Source organism: Antedon mediterranea, chromosome 4 (genome assembly GCF_964355755.1).
Source record: "Antedon mediterranea chromosome 4, ecAntMedi1.1, whole genome shotgun sequence".
NCBI lineage: Eukaryota > Metazoa > Echinodermata > Crinoidea > Comatulida > Antedonidae > Antedon > Antedon mediterranea.
This window is the reverse complement of record NC_092673.1, coordinates 21,786,371-21,809,394: the sequence shown is the minus strand read 5'-3', so window position 1 is coordinate 21,809,394 and position 23,024 is coordinate 21,786,371. Positions and strand designations below refer to the sequence as shown.

The following is a 23,024-nucleotide window of genomic DNA, read 5'->3' as shown; positions in this document are numbered from 1 at the left end:
ATAATTTTTTTATGAAAAGTTTGTATATATAATTTTATAAATACATTTTTGGAAAATAATTGTTATTTGTGTAAAATGCAGTACAGGTAGTACATTTTAAATTATAGCGAATTTGTGTACAAAATAGCAGGTAGTGACTTTTCACTTGTTTTAAAAATGAAAAATGTTGTTAGCTACTGTAGCTGTTAAAAAAAGGATGATTTTAATTTTGTCAGCATAACTGTTTTTCTTTGATAATTTCTTTAAATATGTTGTTTTCATGGTTATTATATCATCATCATAGTCATCATCATTATCATCATCACCTCTTTACCATTAATAATTAAAATTGTATTCTGTGAAGGGTAGCATTGATGGTCATTCTTCTCTCTTCGTTGTTATTTTACTTGATTTTATTTGATTTTATTTGATTTGCCTAGCCAGCTCTAAGAGAACTATATTTTATGTATTAATTACTTTCAATTTTGTGTACAAATCTGAGTTTCATAATATAAGAATGTTAACACTAATGTTTTTTTGTATACAGTACACAGAAGAACTTTTAGGTTACCTCAAGTCAGCTACATCACTCGAACCTACAGCCACAATACTGTGTGTGGAACAGGTAAATGCTTGCAAGTTATAGATAAACAATTGTTGTACCATACAATTTTCCAGAAACCAAACTTGAAAACATCACATAACAAGAAGCTTAATTGAAATGTTGTGACAGCTAAAGGCTGCTTGTCATTTGAGTGCATTATGTTTATTTAGTCTTGGTTACTGCATTCAACCTTGGTTTACATTATCAAACTAGTTTTACAAAAAAAGTGTGATGTACCTTATATAGTAGTGGTATCTCCTCCTGGTGAGGGTCCATGTCAAAATTGTTATTTACTGCAGTTAAGCTTGGTTTACATTACCTAGACAGACGTGGACAAACCCCTTCATAAAATCTTCGTTCCCGAAGCAAAGCCAAGAAGAAGAAACACTATCAAACTAGTTTGACAAAAAAAGTGTGATGTACCCCAATATGGTAGTGATATCCCCAAATATGGTAGTGATATCATGACATCATCATGTCCATATATGGGCACATCACATTGTTTTGTCACATAAAGTTTGATAGTGTAGACAGAGCTTTACGGCATTAACTGTTTATGCTGTGATTTCTTCATAAACTTCTACATTGAAACAAACCAAAATAATACATTATTGCAATAACAAATATTGTTACTGTAGTAACTGCAGTACAGTAATTTTGACATGATCTTAAAATAGTATTTTCTGTAAGCTTAATTTTTTCTATGTTTTTTTAATTGGATTTTGTATTATCAGGGAAGAGTGTAATTTCACTATTCCCTGGTATTATCAATTGAGACTGAGCCACTGTTTTTTCCAGCAAATTTTAGATTTAAGATTAAAAAGACATATTCTATTAAATGTGTGTATATTTCACAGCTGTTAAAAGCATTATTTTCCACCAATCTTATCAGTCAACCAGACCCAGTGTTACAACAGATAGCAAAACGGCCAAGCAAAGCAACCAGGTTAACTTGTAACATTAAGCCAGGCCTATATCAGGATTGCTTCACTGTACCATACACACAGTACTCTCAGTTCTTGTCCTCTGTCAGTCAGAAAGCTGATCAGACATCAGATATAGACTCTGATAATGCGGGGTAAGTACTGGGTAGTATACTTACAAGTTTATTTTTCACATACGCAATGCCACCCACAAGTATGTACATGGGGGATGCATGTAGCACAGATCTTTAAGCTAATAAGCACCCTTAATAAATAAATAATAAATATTTACAATAAAGATAAAAGCAATGATTAAATATTAATTATTGTGTGCTTATTTTGTTTTTATGTTTAGATGGTTTGGATGGGTGAAGGCTAAGGTTGGAGATAAGAAACAACAGAAGGCTGGATCAAAAGAAAAAGTTAGTATTTATAAGAATATTAATATATATATCATAGTTAATAACCCTAGCCTCACTCACTCCATGGTTCTGGTGGTAGATCAAGTCTTCTCGGATAAGGACTATAAACCATAGGTCCAATGTACACATTTAGTTCATGTGCACTTTAAAGAGCCTAGTACATCTTTTGAGAAAAGTAGGGGTTACCCCGGTGTACTAGTACATCACAACCATTGATCATAACTGGGCCGCCTGGGAGACCAGTCTTCGACTGAAGAGGTCACCCAGTATAAATAAATAATAACAATATATCAATATTATTTGACAACCTATTTTTATATCAGACTTCATTACATGGATACATTCGCTTGTTTGAACCTCTTGTAATAAAGGCACTGAAACAGTACACGATGACCAGCTGCCTAGGCCTTCAACAACAAGTTCTGCACTTGTTAGCCCAGCTGGTTCAACTTAGAGTTAACTATTGTCTACTAGATGCTGATCAGGTTAGTACCATAAGGCTTGAGACATACTGAGTTTCTTGTGAAAATGTGTTAATAGCATTTCATAAAAATTCAGGTCTGTTTAGCATGCAATGAAATGCAGATTATATTTTACATCAGATGATTATGATATATCAGTTTTTATATATTTTTATTTTGTAGATTTTCATAAATTTTGTCATCAAACAGTTTGAACATTTAGAAGAAGGTCAAATAAAGTAAGTAAAACATTTGATTATATATCTCAAATCATCTATGTTTAAAAATTACAATGTTTTTTTAATTACCACAATTTCGGCTATGTACTGTAAGGATAGTGTGAAGTTAAGGTATCCAAAACCACCTTTCATAACCTACCTATATACCAGTGGTTCTAAATACAGCCTGTGTATTTCACCAGAAAAGCTAATACTAAATAATTGTTTTATTTATTTTTGTAGAGATTTAAAGTTCTTAAAATCCAAATGGTATTAGCCCTTTCCCACCATAAGTTATAGCACTAGGCTCTATCTATTAATATTTTAAAATTACATTTGGACCCACACTAGAAAACCTCTAACCTATGCCAATAGTGGAGTAATTCATTTTGTTTTCTTTTTCAGAGATTATGAGACGTTGATCCCTCACATTTTCTACTTTCTGGTGCTCCTATCATATGAACGTTATCACAGCAAGAACATCATTACGATGCCTAAGATAATTCAGTTGTGTGATGGCATAATGGCTAGTGGACAGAAGGCTACGACACATGGTAAATACTACAGTACTAAGCACATTTGTAAGCTGTTGAACAGGCTTGCGTTTCAATACTCCAGGTTTAAATCCTGACCATTGCCAGGGTCGTATCCCACTCTTTCTACTCCAATCTCTAAGCCTCAAATGAGACTTGGTTTATATACACATTATGTTTTATGAGTTGTGATTGGCAGATTACTTGCTGTTGGATTTGTATGAAATGAAATAAAATCAATGGGAAAGAATAAAATTGAGAAGGCATGAGTACTCAGGAGCAGATCCAAGGTGGGTGTAATGCAAAAGATAAGACATCAAATTAAGCTCAGCTCTTGATTTCACCATCCTGGATCGGCCACTGGTACTTGCCAGTCTTGCCAGCTAGCTGATACTAAATACAGGCATTTCTATGTATCTTCAATCGATTCTTAAAAAGTGATAATAAATAAATATAACTTTATACAGTGGTTCAACCCATATCATGTCTTTGATTCTTTTTTATTTGCAGCTGTACCAGCTCTTCAACCATTAGTACATGATCTGTTTGTCTTGAGGAGTTCCAGTAAGTCAGAAAGTGCTAAAGACTTGGAAACTCAAAGAGAGGTTGTGGTGTACATGCTCACAAGACTCATTCAATTCCATCAGGTAAGAACCTAGTTGTTTGGCCTACAAGAAGTATCTTTAATTTTCTTTGTGTATTGTATTATATTTATTATCTATTTATACTGGGTGACCTCTTCAGTCAAAGACTGGTCTCCCAGAGGGCCCAGTTATGATCAGTGGCTGTGGATCTAGTATACCGGTGTAACCCCCTACTCGTCTCAAAAGACGTCCTAGGCTCCTTAAAGTGCACATGAGCTAGATGTGTGTACACTGGACCTACGGTTTATAGTGCTTATTCGAGAAGACTTGTTATTCCGCCAGAACCATTGAGGGAGTGAGCCTCAAATCCTTGCCGATGTTATTGCTACGTAATCATGGTTCCTCGGCCACTTACTCGCTCGCTAATTAACATATTGACATGCTGTTGATAATAAATCTACCACGCTACTTTGGAGACAAAAGAAATCAAGGATATGAGAGATGAGGTGGTTTGAGAGGGATAAAGAAAAAGAGCAAAAACGAAGTAAAGAACTGTGATACGATTGAAACCATACGTCTAGCCAACATCCTTTTTAATAATTATTTATTTTTGTCAGGTGTTAGATATGTTGTTAGCAGTCCTACAGCAAGCTCACAAGGAGAATGAGGAGAAATGGAAAAGGCTATCAAGACAATCAATTGACATTATCTTGCCACTGCTAGCAAAACAACAGGTAATAACTATTCTTTAATTTTACCTAAGTGAATTGAATTGAAACTTCTACAAAGCTTACAATACGTATATATAAATACTTCAATATCAAAAAAGTTAAAACTTCCCCAATATGACACTACACTACTACATTAACACTACATGTTTTAGGCATAGCCCATAATCAGGTGAAGAAAATAGTAACAAAGGATAACATATATCAGTCAAAAAATTACATAATAAAAAAATCAGCCAATATAAGATGTTAACAAACAAATGACATAGTTAAACAAACACGCCTATGGGGTAATATGCAGAAATAGTTGCTTATAAAGCAGGAAATTAACATTACGTATTAATTAATTATATATTGAGTTTTCTATCTACCCTGCCTATGCAGCTCTTTTATTTATAAATATTCCTCTTTTTGTTACAGATGAACTTGGACTCACAGAAAGCCCTTGATTCTCTTCACCAGTTGCTAGCAGCAGTAGCTCCTTCAGCTCTCAGGCCTGTTGATATTCTACTCAAAACACTCATGGTTCAGCCACCAAATTTTGTAAGTTTTATTTTGTTTATTTTCTTTGAGTTGAGCTTTGTTATTTTGTTATTGTTGCAAACAATTGTTTAAACTACCCATATATTATTTGATCATATCAAGTACTCTCACTTTCACTGATTAAGGACTAGTGTTGCCCAAAAGTTTTACTTGATTTAGCTTTTTGCTTATTTTATGTTATATCTCCACTGATACCCACAGCATTGTCATTTTTTTAGTAATTTGCCTTTGGATTTATATATAAAATTGTATTATCAATTAATCATCTTGTTTATAGGCTTCTCTAACCAATATGCAGCGTTGGTTGGCCATGGTCTTAGCTATCATAAACATACTCATCTCACAATCTAAAGAGGAGGTCGTCTTGTCACGCCTCAGTGACCTCAGGCTGAACATAAATCTTGTAGCATCACCTCAAGTAATAGAAGAGGCAGCAGACTATCAAAGTGAGGTTAAAGGTCAAAGTCAACCAATCATGGCAACTGATGTGAATTTTGCACGGTAATTAGTAATGCTATTGGGTTTATATATTTATCAATGTTGTTTTTCAAAAAAGAATGAGAAACACTATGTTGTATTTTTTATGATTCTTTCAAAGCAACTTATGTAACAAGTTGATTTCCAGTAGATCCCCTCTTTTTTGATGCCCTTATAAAGAGGACACTTTCGCCTCAATCAAACAAGAGGCAATATTTGCTTTAACAGAGCACACTCCCGAATGTGAAATAGAAATTGTACTTGCTTTTTTTTCAGATTCCTTCTACAGGTGATTGGTATCACCGCTGAGCGTGTGCAGAAGGAGGCAAGTGCGTCAGCTACTGACTATCAGTTTCTGAGTCAACAGTTATCACATTTTCTTCTTTACATTACACATATGTTCAAATCTGGTGAGTGAACATAAGAAAGTATGTGTACTTTTGCTTTAGTTGCCCAAAGTGAAATAGATTTAGCTCTCCCAATACCTGACTCTTTTAGAAACTTTGCCAATTTTTTTGAGGTCCAAAATATCTCAAATTCTTTTTCTCCCTTAAAAACACATTTCTGTTTTTTTAAATCTGTTTTAATAGCGAGATAGTTAGCTCAAAGATTGTATGTATGTAAAGAGTGAGAAAGCCCCCAGAATTGATGTTATCTTTCTCGACTATGCCAAAGCGTTTGATAAACTGCCTCACCATATTATTTTAAATGAGCTGGCTAGCCACTTTAATATCAGAGGCAATGTCTGGAAATGGATCAAGTCATTTCTTTTGGGACGTTCCCAAAGAGTCTTGTATCAAGGATCCATTAGCCCATCATCCCCAGTTACCTCTGGCATACCACAGGGCAGCGTACTTGGACCCCTTATTTTTAACTTATTTATAAATGACCTTCCCTCATCTATTATTTCTCCATGTGCATTGTTTGCCGATGACACGATAATTTATAGAAATATATTTACTGTAGACGATGAAGTTGTTCTTCAGTGCGATCTGATCAGGCTTTCCTCTTGGTGTGATCTAAATGAAATGGAGCTTAACTTAAATAAAACCAAGGTTCTCCACATTACAAGATCAAGGAAAGAGTATAGACCTGTTTATCGTATAAATGACTTGCCTATTAAATCCGTATCTAGTCATTGTCATCTGGGGGTCACGATTAATAGTGAACTTACTTGGGATGACCATGTAAACTTAATTATTTCTCGTTCAAATCGAATGTTGGGTTTTATTACTAGTATTGCAGGAGGATCATCCCCTTCAGCTATTTTCTCACTCTATAAAGCTCTCATTGTCCCCATCCTTGAATATGGTGTCCCAGCGTGGTTGCCTCGAACCAAAAAACTTACAGAACGTATTGAGGCAGTCCAGCGAAGGGCTACTAGGCTTGTCCTTAAACAAACAAGAGGTGAAATGGAATACGAGGAACGTCTCACTAAGCTAAATTGGCCTACACTATCTAATCGAAGAAATTATCTTCTGTTATCCTTTGTTTGTAAATCACTTATTGGAACGGTTGATTGAAGTAGTGTTCGTCAATCTTTAGTTGTTAATGGCCGTCACCTTGATACACTTAAGTTCATTCATCACTATGCTCGAACCAATTGTCTTCATCATTCCGTTATTAATATATTCCCTAGGTTGTGGGAAGAATTACCGGAAATGATTAAAAATTCTTTAATTTTAGACAGTTTTCAAATATTTTTAAATTCACTTAAATCACATGTTTTATATTGACTTTGTTGAATCGACTATTATGTATTTTATCCGTTTATTTTATATTGACACTGTTGATTCGTCTATTTGTTTTTTAAATATTTTTATATAGTTTATTTTATATCATTGTTGTTACTTTGGGAGTACGGAACCTGAACTCTTGTTATAGTGATTAGGTTCACTTTTAGGTTCCTGCCTACTCCCTTAGTTTCTGTGTTTTGTTTGTTTGTAACTGGTTTTTGGCAATAAATAATAAAAAAAAAAAAAAAAAAAAAAAGTCATGAATCTATGTCTAGCTGGATACTGGTAGCATGATGTATATAGGGGAATTTTATATTGTTGGAATTTATTCTCACTAGTTAAGCCTCCACTGATTGTGAGGGCATTTGTTGTATGAGAGAATGTATCTGGTGGGTGAAAATCTGTGATAATACCATATATGGCTCTATGGTCTAGTGGTATGATACTCACCCTTTAAGCGAGAGGTTGCAGGTTCGAATCCTGCCAGACATTTTTTCATACAACTAAAAATATGGAACTTTCGCGGACGACCTATGCTCAACGCGATGATAAGATCATGTTCCGAATATGAGCAATGTTTCTATAATTTGACAGTAGAATTTTATATACATATATATATATATTTTTTTTTTTTCTAGCTGTTTTTCTCATTTTGATTCAGCTTTTTTTTTTGCTTATTTTATTTTGTATCTCCATTGAGATCCAGCAACAGCATTGTCATTATTTTCAGTAATTTACCTTTGGATTTATATATATATATATATATATATATATATAGATATTGTAATATTCTTCTTTTGTTTTACAGGTTCATTTCGCAAGGTGTGTTCAGCATGTATCACATGTATTCACTCTGCAACTTCTGAGGGAGAATATTCATTAAGCAATCTCAACACTATATTCTTAAGTCTTGTCATGTTTCATCCAACAATTGTTCTGCAATGGTGCAAGGTAATGTACTGTCTACACTATCAAAAAATATGTGATGTGCCCAGATATGGTAGTGATATGACATCATCATGTCCATATATGGGCACATCACATTTTTTTGTCACAAGTTTGATAGTGTAGACAAAGCTTAAGAGATATATCAACATTAATTTACTGCAGTACTATACTTTGTTCCTTCAATTTTTCACTATAACTGTAGTACCGTATACTACAGTATTAGGGAGCTTTCGCTTTACGAGGGCCGACAACCGACCTAGGTGAAGTCAATCAATGTGTCGTCGGTTGTCGCCTGCACAGAAAAATCATCAAACCTGCCCCTCGTCTCACTATTCCTGCATGTACACAATGAACTAACATGACATAGTTTGGTAGTCAGTCGAATGCTCCATATTGTCAGTCAGTGTATTATAATGTAAATGTAGTCTAACTATTTATTACCAATCTTGTATATAGGTGCTCCTATTGCTCGACTATAGTGAGCCTGAGTGGTGGACAGAAATATTAAAAACAAAGCGACGCCAGCCGCTCTCTAAATCACTGTCCTCTGGCAGTATGGACAACCTTGAGATGGATTTGGATCACCAGAAGGCTCACTGCCATTCAGAGATTGTCCGCAGAGGTGGTCTGGTGCTGTACTGTGACTATGTGGTAAGTTCTTTAGTGATTAGACTGGTGTATTTAATGTTTTAATTTAATTAATTAATTAATCTTTTCGTTTAGGGTTTTGTAGAAAGTGGGTCCTTGACTTAATCTTGTCTATTTCAAAAAGTTGTCTAAAGCTCTGTTTACACTATCAAACTAGTTTGACAAAAACAAGTGTGATGTGCCCAAATATGGTAGTGATATTCTCAAATATGGTAGATATCATGTCCATATATGGGTTTCCCAATTCATCAGTTGGAAGTTGTTAACTCTATGTTTCTAAATATTTCCGACTTTATCTTCAGTTATTGTAAAAAACTTTACTCATTCCTTAAATCATCTACTTTAATACTGTATAACATTACAATGTACACCAATAATAACTAGTGTGTTCCTAATATTTTGTTCGTTACCTTGACAATAGTGTGAGAATCAAGAGGACGTTGAACCAATGACGTGGCTAATAGTCAACCATGTAAATGACATTCTTGAGCTATCCCATGAGCCACCAGTACATGATTTTATTAGGTAAGAATTATGTTATATTATGTTACAGTCATATTTTTCTAATATTCTCTATTGACTACATACATCCTCGGTTACAAAATGTGTTACAATGATTGGGTTATGATTGGTGCTGCTGCATGTCACTGACCAATTAAAATGTACCTATATACTTTTTAGTGGACCTTCTATCACCTTAGGGTTTCCTTGAGGTCCCTTTCATCTTTTTAAACTTGTTTACTCATTTTTTGTTATGTGTTCTGTTTTTTTTTGTGAGATAAATAAAGAGAAATTGATTGATATTTTCATTTAGTGCTATTCATCGAAATGCAGCTGGGAGCGGTCTTTTCCTCCAAGCAATACAACTGAAGTTCAAACATCATAACAACCCATACCTTGTAAAGAAAACCCTACAATCTATTGAAGCCATACACCTTACCCAGTCGGGCAAACTTCTTTCTCTGCTCATCAACAAGTTCCTTAGAACTCACCACAAGTCTGTAGCTAGGACGTGTGACACGATTGCCTGTCAGAGAGTTGAGATGTTACTTGCGGAAGGCATTGACCTTAGTGAGAGCCAACTGCCGATTGAAGAACTTAACAAGCTTCAAGAATTAATGAAGAAAACAAGGCTCTCTCAACGGTAATGTGTTAATTGTTAAACAACTTCAGGTTATTAAAGACCCATTCCCTACAATTTTTGACATTTTGTAAAAATAATGCATATATTTCTTTAAAAACATTAAACCATGGTCATTCCTTGTCTTAGATGTATGTTTAAGGTAAATTATGATAAAAAGAAAGAAACAATGCACTACCTCGATAGCTTGCAGTGAATGTCCTCTCGTGGACGGTCTTTAGGCCTAGCCTAGCTTATTTTTTTAGGCCTAGCTGGAAACAGCAGTAATGTACGAACATGTTTGTACGCTAGTTACAATATAATCCTGACGTTGCTGCATTAATTACGAGTCTTCCGTTTGTTTAGGCCTCTCGATCGACTGATAAGTGGCTGAATTACAGAAGAACAACGAAAATATCAATCCCTGCGCAATGCATGTTTGGCATTTATAGCGGGCCGCTTAAATTATTAGAATCAACTTAATTTTCACATTTTTAACCGTTTAAAGACGAACCATATAGTATTTATTTTTACATTAAATGTAGTTTGTGACCTTAAATTAGATCTAAAAAAACAAAAGTAATGGGACTTTAATGTTGTGTTTCTAATTTCTGATGTATATTGTACAAGAATGTTCTCAACAATTTATATTTACATACTCCAGTAAAACCAAACCTATTATGTTTTTGTTCTCCGATATTAGCAAATCACTCTAAATCTTTATTAAAAGACATTCTTTCCACATCAATCAACTGTTTTGTAACTAGATATTTAAAAAAAAATTTACAGGCATGCAAGATTGACATCACTGATGGCAAAACTAAAAAGTAGACTATTAAACGAGTCAACTCAACAAGTTACGACTCAACAAGTAGACCTGCCTACACTATCAAACACAATTCCAAATAAGGTAGGTAATACAATACTACTTTACATTATTTTATAATTCTAATGTGTTGAAAATGTGACATTCCAAGGTGGTGTCATAACTATTTGAATTATGTACCTCCTGTTAGTTAAGTAATTCTGTTTCTTCTTCTTCCATTTAGGAGCAAACTTCATAGTTGCTCCACTGGCTATAGCTTTGGAAATTTTTTGTTGTTGCTTACAGTGTATGGTGCATACAAAGTTAAATTTAGTTTTACATGTAAACACACAAAAAGCTGTTCAGACGGCCTGCTCGCAATATTTCTTTTCGTACATAAGTTGGGGACTCCTCATGAAACGTCACACAATAAACATGAATATTCATTAGTCATTTATCCATAAGATTTGATGCAAGAATTGAGCTAACTTCAATTCGCTAATGCAAATGCTTTATGTTGAACCGTCTGTGTAGTCGTATGTGGTTTCGAATCCCATGAGCAACTTCTTTTTACTTTATAGTGAAAGAGAGATTATTTAGAGGTTAGGTTTAGTTATATTTAGGAAGTAGTTCTGCTATCTTTCACATAATAGTTTTTGTTATACCTTGTTTTCTTGTCTTGTCCTTAACAGACATGATAAATGGATGTCAACATTTCTTTCTTGGATAAAATATAAAAAATTGTAGTACTTACAGTACTCGGAACATTTTGATCTCTATCAGAGATCTTTATCAACTGGTCATGATGTCCGTCGGTTGTAGATTGAAGTTTATGACATATTTACGTTGTTTATTGATCTTAGGAGTGGTTTTTGTCTCTGGTATGTGAGTATACTAGCAGTACAGTGTCTTCTGCATCATCTGTTCCTTCAACATTTTCTGCACCTTCAGCTCATGTCATTGCCCATCTACTTGCTAATCTGCAACAGCAAGATATCTTGGAAATTATGATGGCAGAGGTAAGTCAGATATAAAGCGGGGACCGTATTATTCATTTTATTGCTTTTTCTCTTAAATCTTAATACACTTGTTAATTGTTTGATCCATTATACAGGAGAGGTGCATCATTTGTCCGATGTGAATCATACCTTATGAATACCATGCATGACACAATTCTGCGTCAAAAAAGTCACTTACCTTTAGGTGACAACAACGCACCCATTTTAAAGAACAATGATGCATTGTGACCATGTTGTTCAGGATATGGTGGGTGGTTAAGTGACAGACATTGATGTGACGTACCATTTAGATTTTTTGACGTACTCCTGCATCAATAGTTATTTGTAAATGATGCATCCGTGACGCACCTCTCCCGGGTATCGTATAGTGGGTCATACAATTGACAAGTGCATAATCCATTCCATAACATGATGAGAATTAATAATGAATATATATAATTAAACCAAAAAATAATTTTTAGTGAAGTTGGTGGTTAACATGCTTGCCTTCCAATCCCAAGGTCCAGGGTTCTATCATGACCTAGTGCCAGGGTTGTAACTCACAGCTCTTTCAACTCCACTCCCTAAGCCTCAAATGAGACTTAGTTTAGCACTGTGGCGCAGTGGTTAGAGCATTGGACTTGCAATCAAGAGGTTGTCGGTTCAAGCCCCGGCTCGGTCACTGCAGTGTTGAGTCCTTGAGCAAGATTCTTTATCCACATTGTTCCTCCCCACCCAGGTGATAGAATTGGGTACCGGTATGTGAAAAGTACTGGGAAGGTAAATCAGACTCGTTTGTGCGGGAGGAGTGGCGTACCCCCCACAAACATACACACTTAGTGGAGTCTGGCCCAAACGCTAAGGAAATGGAGATGGGCACCACGGCCGTTAGCATTAGCTTAGGTTTCGACTTTACCTTTATATTAGCACTTTAAACTATAAACTAAAAAATAAATTATCCATCCTGTAATTGGTGAGTTTGTGCTCACTGTTGGATGAGTAAGAAATAAAAATGAAATATAATGTTACGTTTTTACATATGTGTATGTTTTACTTATTTTTTCACTTGACCAATTCACAGGATTTTGATGTCTCAATATTACCAGCTTGTATTTCTCTTGGTTTGGCGCGAACACAAAATCAAATAACAGAAAGAATTTTGACGCAAAAGACCACTCCTCATGACTCCAATGGCAACGTAAATATTGAGCCTCACTGCATTCTGCAAGCTGCCCAGGCCACACTAAGTATACAAATTCACAACCTGGTAGACCTACTTCCCTGCCCACACCAAAAGATCACCTGGCAGCCTCAGTCAGGGGCTGAAACAGACTACCAGGCTAAAATGGAATTTGTATATCGTGATTCAAGCTGGTTAGGGCGCTTATGTAACCTGTCTGCAGCTCTGGTGCAATCTCTAGCCTCGTTTAAGGAACTTAATTTGCAAGTACCACAAGAGGCAACAAAGGATATTTGTAGATTTGTTGTTACATCTCTGGAGGTTTGTTGGATCAATTTATTTGTAATATATAATTGTATATATACAGAATAATATACAATATACAGTAATGTACAGTATGATGCTTGGCTACCAATCCAAGGGTTCCAAAGATAATAAATGAATTCGCTTATGGTTATCCTTGGCAATTTGCCTAAATATATAAAAAAACAAACAAAACAAAATGGAATACAGTAATCTAACTACCGTATATGGTCAAGTTTAATCCCCTCTAATTTGAGACGCAAGTTTTTAGTCAAATCAACTGCTATTGCAATCTGAATATAATCCCTAATCCCAGGCCGCCTAGGACTATACTAAAAAGTCGTAATCATTAACTGTAGATATCATATATACATATAAAAGAATTTAGGTTCACTTTTATTTTTTCTTTTCTATTGCAGGTTGTATGTTATAGGGTTCTGATTTGTAATTCTCTGCCGCCCTCACAATTAATCCAGTGTGCATTAGAATCGTTAGCCTTGACCCTCCAGACTGTGACGTTATTTGCTGAGTTTAGTCTGGATGATAACTTCTCATTTGTCCACTCGTCTGTAGAGTGTGTCTATAGGATTTTTAATCTAGGTATGAATACTTGGTTTTCTTTTAAACAAGTTTGTTTATTTTCTCTTTGTTAATGAATTTACATTATATTTCAAGACTATTAGTATAAAACTGACTCCAAATAACGAGAGTGAATTTAAAAAATTTAAAGATGATTTCTTGGATAATCATTAACAAATTAGAATTTATAATATTTATTTTCGTTTACAGCCAAAGAAAAGCAACTTGACATTGCTGAAGTAATGATACCAGAGGTCACAGAAGGTATGCTTGTTTTTTTTTTAAATATTCATTCAGACACTAGAGCATTAAAGACAACAATACTATCACCCTTAATAAGCAAGTATGCATCTTTATGAGAAAGCCTAGAGCTACATGAAGAATATTTTTTTTGTTTTGTTTTTTTCTTCAAAGATTTTAAAACAACTATAAGCATGTGCAATATGATAGCCTACCTAGTTGGTGAACTACAGGTAAATGTTGATGGGGATGGCTTCTGCAGCATACCTCAATTCCTCAGGGAGCCTCTCAAGAATGTAGTCATAGGCCTAGCCAGATGTCCCTTGGTAATCAGCTTTGCTCAAACACCTCCTTTGGTATGGAGAATGGGATGGAATCCAGATCAACTACAAAAAGGTATTACCAAGCTACCTGCATTGCCAGCTGAGTTCTTGCACGAGAAGGATGTCCTACGAGAATTCATCTTCCGTGTGAACTCAATTGGGTGGACTACACGGCAAGAGTTTGAAGAGACATGGGCTGGACTTTTAGGGGTTCTTAGTCGTCCAGATATGGTAGAGGATATTGCTACTGAAGTAAGTACAGCACTTTCCATTCACTATATAATTTATCAATAATTATTATATCAATATTCCAACTCTGAATGAAATATTCTCCCCTATTTAACACATAAATATTCCTTATTTGTATACTGTAGACATTTTAACATTTTCTTTCCAAGTTTAGGGATGAACCAATATTTAGTTTAGTTTGTACTGCCATTGCTGGCAATTGAAAAACAAAGAAAGTAACCAAGTGGCCTTCATAACAATAAATATTTTTTTACAGGAGGAAATAGAGCGAAATCAAGGTGCATGTCTAGCTGTTAAAAACATTACAGCATTACTTACAAACAGTTTACGGCGCCCTCAACCTGGAAACCCAGCCAACAGTACACACAGACACATTCCACGCAATGCAGAGCTTAAACTCTTTTCGACATCACGTGGCAAAAAACTCTTGATCCTTCGGAACATTATCGAGCAGGAGGTTAAGATGATGATGACAATTGATGGAGGCTTAAAGGATGGTCTAAGCGGTGAACGGAGCAACGACCCTAGTGACCTTTACAATGAAAATCCTGAGAGAGAAGAAACTAGAGGTGTCTTTGGATTGGGTCAGGTTAGTTAACAAGGAGAATGATGATGTGCCCGAATGTGGTAGTGATATGCCCAAATATGGTAGTGATATGAAGTCATCATGTCCATATATGGGCACATCACATCATTTTTTTCTCACATAAAGTTTGATAGTGTAGACAAGGCTTTAGATTTGTTTCTGGTGGTGTCTTTCTGGTGGTAAATTGGTCAGGGGACACCAGGAGACTCTCCCATACTCGTTTCAAAGAGAGTACTGCTTCTTTAACATTCACATTGGCCATGTTGCACACGGGACCAACGTCTTAACGTCCCTTTCGTGTATGTTTTAGTGTATACGATATCTCAACATTAAACATCCATTTTTTAACACAGATATCTGTCTATGGGTTCTGGGCTCTGAATGACCTTCAACCTAAATTCTTAGATGATGAAGGTCATTCTGAGAGTGGACAGCCAGCTAACAGAACATCTGGGTCACCAATGAAGTTACCGGGCAATTTGGATGTACATTCCTGTTTGATGTTCTTACTAGAGCTTTTTGGCCAATGGCTATCACCTAATGCTAACCCAAGAACGCCACTCATGTTGCTTTGTGAAACTGTTAAATCAGTGAGTATATAAATATTGTTGACCTCCAGTAGCTGGTGGTGTTATAATAATAGTTCATTCTTATATAGCGCATATAAGCAAGCTCTCAATGCGCTGAACATTTACCACAGCCATTTTTTGGGATCAAACACATATGGAAACATACTCCCATAATGCAGCTAGTAATCAGCACAAAGTTGTGTCTTGATCTAACCCGGTACCCATTTGTACAAGCAATGTGGCAAGAGTTGGATTGGAACTCACGATCTCATGATCAGTAATCAACGTCCAACACACTGCTCCACACGCCCTTATAATGTCGGTCAATTACATGTTTATCCTTTGATATCAATTTTCTGTAGGTCTTAGCTATATCTGATGTGTTTACTGAGCGTGCTCAGTTTGAATGGATGTTTGATACTTTACTGGAGTTGAATAAGAACCACCCAGTAGAGGATGAACTGGTTACACAATATGTCATCTCAGGAATTTGCAAAGCAGCTGCCATATTAGGAATGGTAACTAATGTATATTCATTTTGACCTTTGACCTTGACGAATCAAACCATACTTGACTATACTAATATTCATCTTTTTTTTTCAAAAATTTTAAATATATCATAAATTGCCAATTTCTAATGAATCTGTATTATCGAACCATATAATTGTTTAGGAAAAAGACATTTCTGAGAAGGTATGCAAGTTGATTGAAGTGACGTTAAAAAGTGCGCATTTACCAAGCAGAATAGGCGCCCTCTATGGTGTGTTGTATCTGCTTGAGTCGGAGGCTATTGAAGATATTGACATTTTTGTACCAGTTGTTGAAGAGTACCTTACAAAACATTTGTGTACTCTTTCAGTGTAAGTTCAAAATTTGATTTACTTTTCCAATATGACATCACATATCGTCATCACATACGGCCATACTGCGTTGAAACACCGGTTCTCGTCAGATCACCGAAGTTAAGCAACGTTGGGCCCGGTTGCGTTCTGGATGGGAGACCGTCTAGAAATCGTGACGGGTGCTGTATATACTGGAGAGTGATTTTGTAATGGTAATATCGGACTAGCATGTGATAGGCATGGGTTCGAGGTTATCTGTACCATACTAATTGCATCCTTAGGCAAGATGCTTTACTCTCATTGCCTAATCTGGTAGGCGCTGCACTGCTGGCTGCCGTGGGTCCGTGGAGGGCCTAATCCGAATTTCCTCACTGAGGACAAATATTAATACAAAATACAAATACAAATACAAGTAATAGCCTGATGCATACTGTATGTTGTCTTTGCTGTTGGAAAATTAAAATTTTACTATGATTCTTTTCTCAGTAATCCTACAACCATTATTAGTGATCACCACACACTGGTTATGCTTGCTACAGCTTTCTATATCATCCAGTATTTTAATGAGGATTTGGGAAGCTCAGAGTTTATCAAAAAAGTCATTCAGGTATGTTCATAAGATATCATTCAAGAATAATTATGACATATTCACAGGTTCAAGTCACTTCTCATTCAGCCCCACGTCATTGTGGACAGGCGAACGAGCACCGTTTGGTGGCAGCACTCGACACGAGCCTTAGGGGAGTAAGAAGTTGTGGTGTGTGTCGTTCACACCTGTGCGCAATTCAGCCCAGTTATTAGTCAGTAATTCCCAATTTAAATTTACATGCCTTAAAAAAATTAAGGTAATTTTATACCGCACAAAAGAAAATATATATTTATAAACACATATTTCTTTTTTTGCTCAGACATGTGTTTCACTTGCATCTATGAATGAGGACACCATATCTCCTGCTGTGTACCAGTGCATAATGAAGGGCCTTGAAAGGTTGCTTATATCACAAATACCTAGCTCTCACATTGCAGATATCTTGGTAAAATTAAGTATGGAAAGGTAAGTGCTAAGAATATGTAGAGAGAGTTTGTCCTATTTCAAATTAATAATAAAAATAATATTAGTTCATTCTAATATAGTGCATATAAACAAGCTCTCAATGTCATATTTTGGATCAAACATCCCATAATAATGCAGCTAGTAATCAGCGCAAAGTTGTGTCTTGATCTAATCGGTACCCATTTTTACTACTGGGTGGAGAGAGGCAAATGTAAGTAAAGTGTCTTGCCTAAGGATACAAGCAATGCGGCGTGAGTTGGATTCGAACCACAACCTCACAATCAGTAATCCAACGTCCAACACACGCCCTGACATTAAACACAATGATTAAACTCTGGAGTGTATTCAGAGTAGTAAAATTACCATTCACATTTCATAATCATAAATGTTTTTTTTTTTTCAAATTTGTACAGGTTGTGTGTACCCTCCCCTCACTATGCAATCCCAGCACTTGGATTATTGTTGACCTGTTTGTACACTGGAGAAGATCACCAACAAACAGATGCATCAACCGGCCAATTAGGACTTCAGGATCCAGAAAGGTTGTTAGTTGCTATGGAGAGGGTTACTGTACTTTTTGACAGGTAATGTGAAATGACTTTTTTTATTCATATATATATATATATATATATTTATTGAATAAAAATACTGAAAAGATGAGGGCATATCAATTTGATCTATGATGTGCATGCATACAATTAAGCGACTAGTGCCGTTCACATTTTCTGTATATCACCGGGCAGTTTAGAATTTGTTCTGTGCCTGTGGTGTATATGATAATATATAACATATGATATTTATAACTATGTAAGCAATGATTTTTTTTTTCTGACATTTAGAACTTTATTGTTAGTTTTGAAATTGTTTTTCCCAACAGAATTAGGAAAGGCTATCCATGTGAGGCACGGATTATAGCGAAGGTTATTCCAGCATTCCTACACGACTTCTTTCCTCCGCAAGATGTAATGAACAAAGTGATAGGCGAATTCTTATCCAATCAGCAGCCTCATCCGCAGATCATCGCCATGGTAGTATTTAAGGTAGTCATGTTTCATTAAAGCTATGTTTAGAGCTGGAAGAGCTTTCGCTGCTCGCGGTAAACGAAAGGAGACAGTAGTTCATACAAAAGATTGAACTTTGTACAGTATATGCCCAGTAATGAGTACTTTCATATACCGTCCCTAAAGAAAAATCTCTATTGTTTTCATGCCACTCTACTCAGCTTTGAATACAGTTATCACAACTGATATGACTCCTAGAAATTGAATGTTATACAGTCTATTTCATGAGATAGACATACCATCACTCATAGACTACCAACACCACTGATGATTTTATGATGACTTTACAATTATAAAATAGAGAATATGAAAGACAAGCGTTATTATCGTTTTTAATTATCAAATTTGCATATATTGCAGGTGTTTGAGAATCTACATAGAAGGGATCAAGCACAACTAGTACAAGATTGGGTGTTGCTGTCCCTGTCGAATTTTACCCAACGCACACCAATAGCAATGGCTGTATGGAGTCTAACATGCTTTTTGATAAGTGCTTCAATCAATCAGTGGATAAGAGCCTTGTATCCTTATATTATCTAAAAGCTTAAAGCTCTGTCTACACTATCAAATATGGTAGTCATATGCTCAAATATGGTAGTGATATGACATCATCATGTCCATATATAGGCACTACACATTTTTGTGATAGTTTTGTGTTTTTGTGTTTCTTCAGGTTATGTACTCTGCTAATGATCTCTCTGTTGTTTTCTTCTTATATGAGTAATTAAACTTCTTTCTGTATATCTCTCTTTTATTCTCTTGTATTCAATTCTGTCATAACCTCTTTCAACATGTTTCCTTAACTGAGTGTTTGCAGTATGCCGTATGTTGTGAGTCGTATGGGAAAGCTTGAACTCAGAGATAGGGAGAATTTTTGTATTGTTGCCAAGGACTTTCTGCAGAATCAGGTAGGTTAATTAAACCACCTACTTATGACATTTAAACGGCCTTGTGTCTCAGATCAACATGATTATTCGGGTTAATGAAATTAAATCTATGTACAACTGTAAATAAAGCCTTTTGCATCATTCTTAAAGCTCATCCTCTTACAGCGCAAATTAACATTTACAACACCCTAAATCTTCATACAGTCCAAGATTGGTTAAATAAAATAAAAAATAACAGTTGTAATACTAATAGAGCATAGGAATCGGAATAGGCCTGGTGATAGAGGTAGTAACATTTTTTAATATATATATATATTAATTGTGAATTAGTTTTTATTCATACAGTTAATTGATTGCTATTTTTCAGATTCACGATGAATCAAGCAGACGAGCTTTTGTTAGTACATTCCAGCCTGTAGCACATAAGAATACTCCATATGCTGATCTACTAGCCTGCATCAGAAAGGACTCATTCAATACTGGATAACAATCTTAAAAGGAATCCAACCTGTAGCACATATGCTGATCTACTAGCCTGCATCAGAAAGGACTCATTCAATACGGGATAACAATCTTAAAAGGAATCCAACCTGTAGCACATAGAATACTCCATATGCTGATCTACTAGCCTGCATCAGAAAGGCTGGCTACCTAAAGTATTTTAGTATTTCTATTTATCAGGAATATCAATTAAATGGTTTTATTTCAAGTCCTAGGAATATTAAACCCACATAAGGATTCTGTTTTATTGTACATTCGAAGTTCAATCCAGTTTTTGGGGAATTTATTATTAGAATATAAAAATATTGAGTAAAAATAATTTTTTTTTTCTACTATTGACAATCAATTCAGTAAAATATTTTATTAATATTATTAGCTCTTGGTGAAAGTTTAATTTATAGTAATGTGTATATGATTATATATAATATATCCACAATGTATATATCAAAAATAAAAATTGGATTGTCAGTACTTATGACATTTAATGTCTTTGTTACTTTTATTTAAATCTCACATTTATTGATAAATATAAATATATTTAGTATTTTAATCATTCAATACTAATTTTACATTAAAATACCTAATGAATAAATATTTTAAGTTAAGCTCTGTCTACACTACTGTATCAAACCTTATGTGGCAAAATATGTGTGTCCATATAATGGAAATGATGTCGTATCACTACCATATGTAAGCATATCCCTACCACATTTGGGCACATCACACTTTTTTGATAGTGTAGACAACAGGGCTTTAGATTGATATTTTAAGTGGTGCAATCTTTAAAGACCTGTCACAGTTCATTTATTATTTTAATTAGTTAAAACTTAGTGGCGGATCCAGGATTGGTTTTCCATGGTGCTTCAAGTCGAAGGATAGTCTTTTATTTCCTATTCCTGGATTCACCGATGAAACTTAAAGCTCTGCCTACACTATCAAACCTTATGTGACAAAATAAATGTGCTGTGCCCATATATGGACATGATGATGTCATATCACTACTATATATGGGCATATCACTACCATATTTGGGCACATCATCATTTTTTTGTCAAACTAGTTTGATAGTGTAGACAGAGCTTTAGATAGAATTGTATTTAATACCATGTTTTGTAGAGTGACAAACAGAATATATAAATATTTCTGCGTATTTCTATTCTATAACATAAAAACTACCATTTATATACATAATTTTGTAATTAAATACAGTATACCATGCAGGAATTCCTCCATAGTACTGTACATCTATTAATTAAGGGTCTTTTACACCTGTTCTGGCATGGTTCAGGTTTGGCGCCGGCAAATCAAATCAAATGTCAATGGTTCGTTTTCACGACACTCCACGTGGCTATGCGCCAATCAATATGTGCATAGCTGCGTGATAGCGAAGCATTTGATTTGCCGTCACTGGACCGGAACAGGTGTGAAAGACCCTTTAAGGTAAAGGTGTGTCTCCTGATTGTAGTGTTCTAACATATTACCCAATGTTTACAGAAAGTGTCACCAGAATATACGTATAGGGGTTTCCCCTGAATATGGCTGTCCCAAATGAGTAGTTTTACTGTATTTTATTAGTACATTTAATGCATTTTAAACATGTTGATATTTTGATGATTAGTTCCCCCAGTAATCTCAATCTTATATTTCATTACGAGTTATTAGGGACGTCAGTAACCATTTTCAAGTCATCGTCGATTTTTTGTTTGCGACGAAGAAAGGTACAAATTCGCAATTATCAAACCAGTTAGGGGGTGGGGGGAGGCCTACTCAATCTCCATATGATGAACTAATAGGCCGTAGATTGTTGTAAAATCAAAAATTATAATTTGTTCGTAATTATGTTATAATATATTGGTATTTAAAATAAATTTGAAGCAAGGAATATTTTTTTCAGTTTTCACTTTGTAAATATCCAAGAAGTTTCTGGAAATTAAAACCCGTATACTGATACATAGGTCTGATGAAGCCAGCTAGTTGACTTATGACAAGCGATAATTTTTAATAATCCATCGCTTTTGATTGGTCAAATGACTTGTGTTGCGCTTATATCCTTGCGTTGTGATCCAGTGGGAACCAAGTTTTAATGTAAACTATCGCAAAGTTTCGACTGACACGATTAATCATTTTTTAATGTAATGTTCTGCAATTTTAAATTTATTAAAATACATTTTTGTATGACCTAAAATCGTTAATACTCTATAAATGATAATCAGTCAATTAACCTTAATCTTACGCATTCAAAGTATTGCTTTTTGTTTGTGTTTTGTTGTAATATTAATGTATCTCTCCATTTCTGGAGGTATCATACACACATTTTCTTTGAAATGTCCAGTCATTGTTGGATTCATTGATTGAATCATGTTTTAATCACATGTCCAAACTTGGTCACTCTTTCCTGTTGGGATTAAAGGGTAGCTCCAGGTTTCCAAAATTGATTTTACATGTATGTAAAATTAAGGCATTTTCCTTAGAACAATCAATTTTACACAGGAAAAGAAATAGCTGGTTAGCGTTTATAAGTGACTGAAAATCAGTAAATTTTCTACTATATGACATTACAAACAAGAACTGACTTCACAATGCTTGTTCTGCTTTACTGCTGACAAAAAATTTTTTTTTTTTCTTTATGGTGTACTAAAAACTTGACAGTACTTTACCATGTTGAAGCACAGGTTCTTGTTTGATCACCAAAGTTAAGCAACGTTTAGTCTGGTTAGACCATCTGGGAATATTGGGTGCTGTATATGGATCTGGGGTCCCATTAGGCATTTGAATTCACCACTGTTGACTCTTATGGCAGGCCTGCATCTAGTATCTGCCTCAGACATATTGGCTCATGCCTTTCCTCTGGAGAGAGAAGCCCTTGATCAGTAATAGGACCAACCAGTGTGTTTTAAATAGTCCTGGCTTAGTTTCATCCATC

General features: G+C 35.1%; 1 protein-coding gene and 1 pseudogene across 2 annotated transcripts in view; both read left to right on the top strand.

Moving 5' to 3' along the window:
• LOC140046905 (huntingtin-like) overlaps positions 1–22,435 on the top strand; it is a 39,448-nt gene extending 17,013 nt beyond the window's left edge. For both annotated transcript variants that reach the window (XM_072091653.1, XM_072091652.1), the window contains 32 exons: positions 527–604; positions 1,441–1,661; positions 1,862–1,928; positions 2,252–2,413; positions 2,573–2,628; positions 3,013–3,161; positions 3,651–3,787; positions 4,342–4,458; positions 4,873–4,995; positions 5,273–5,496; positions 5,749–5,882; positions 8,017–8,159; positions 8,613–8,807; positions 9,226–9,329; positions 9,619–9,948; positions 10,714–10,834; positions 11,593–11,748; positions 12,809–13,228; positions 13,630–13,810; positions 14,000–14,053; positions 14,204–14,604; positions 14,858–15,190; positions 15,541–15,777; positions 16,119–16,274; positions 16,429–16,616; positions 17,085–17,205; positions 17,507–17,652; positions 18,066–18,236; positions 18,530–18,692; positions 19,074–19,234; positions 19,531–19,621; positions 19,968–22,435. In XM_072091653.1, coding sequence (XP_071947754.1) covers positions 527–604; positions 1,441–1,661; positions 1,862–1,928; positions 2,252–2,413; positions 2,573–2,628; positions 3,013–3,161; positions 3,651–3,787; positions 4,342–4,458; positions 4,873–4,995; positions 5,273–5,496; positions 5,749–5,882; positions 8,017–8,159; positions 8,613–8,807; positions 9,226–9,329; positions 9,619–9,948; positions 10,714–10,834; positions 11,593–11,748; positions 12,809–13,228; positions 13,630–13,810; positions 14,000–14,053; positions 14,204–14,604; positions 14,858–15,190; positions 15,541–15,777; positions 16,119–16,274; positions 16,429–16,616; positions 17,085–17,205; positions 17,507–17,652; positions 18,066–18,236; positions 18,530–18,692; positions 19,074–19,234; positions 19,531–19,621; positions 19,968–20,087 — 5,460 coding nt within the window. In that variant the 3' untranslated portion in view covers positions 20,088–22,435. The remainder of the gene's footprint in view (positions 1–526; positions 605–1,440; positions 1,662–1,861; positions 1,929–2,251; positions 2,414–2,572; positions 2,629–3,012; positions 3,162–3,650; positions 3,788–4,341; positions 4,459–4,872; positions 4,996–5,272; positions 5,497–5,748; positions 5,883–8,016; positions 8,160–8,612; positions 8,808–9,225; positions 9,330–9,618; positions 9,949–10,713; positions 10,835–11,592; positions 11,749–12,808; positions 13,229–13,629; positions 13,811–13,999; positions 14,054–14,203; positions 14,605–14,857; positions 15,191–15,540; positions 15,778–16,118; positions 16,275–16,428; positions 16,617–17,084; positions 17,206–17,506; positions 17,653–18,065; positions 18,237–18,529; positions 18,693–19,073; positions 19,235–19,530; positions 19,622–19,967) is intronic.
• Positions 16,669–16,789, top strand: LOC140048164 (5S ribosomal RNA; annotated as a pseudogene).
• Positions 22,436–23,024: the final 589 nt, after the last annotated feature.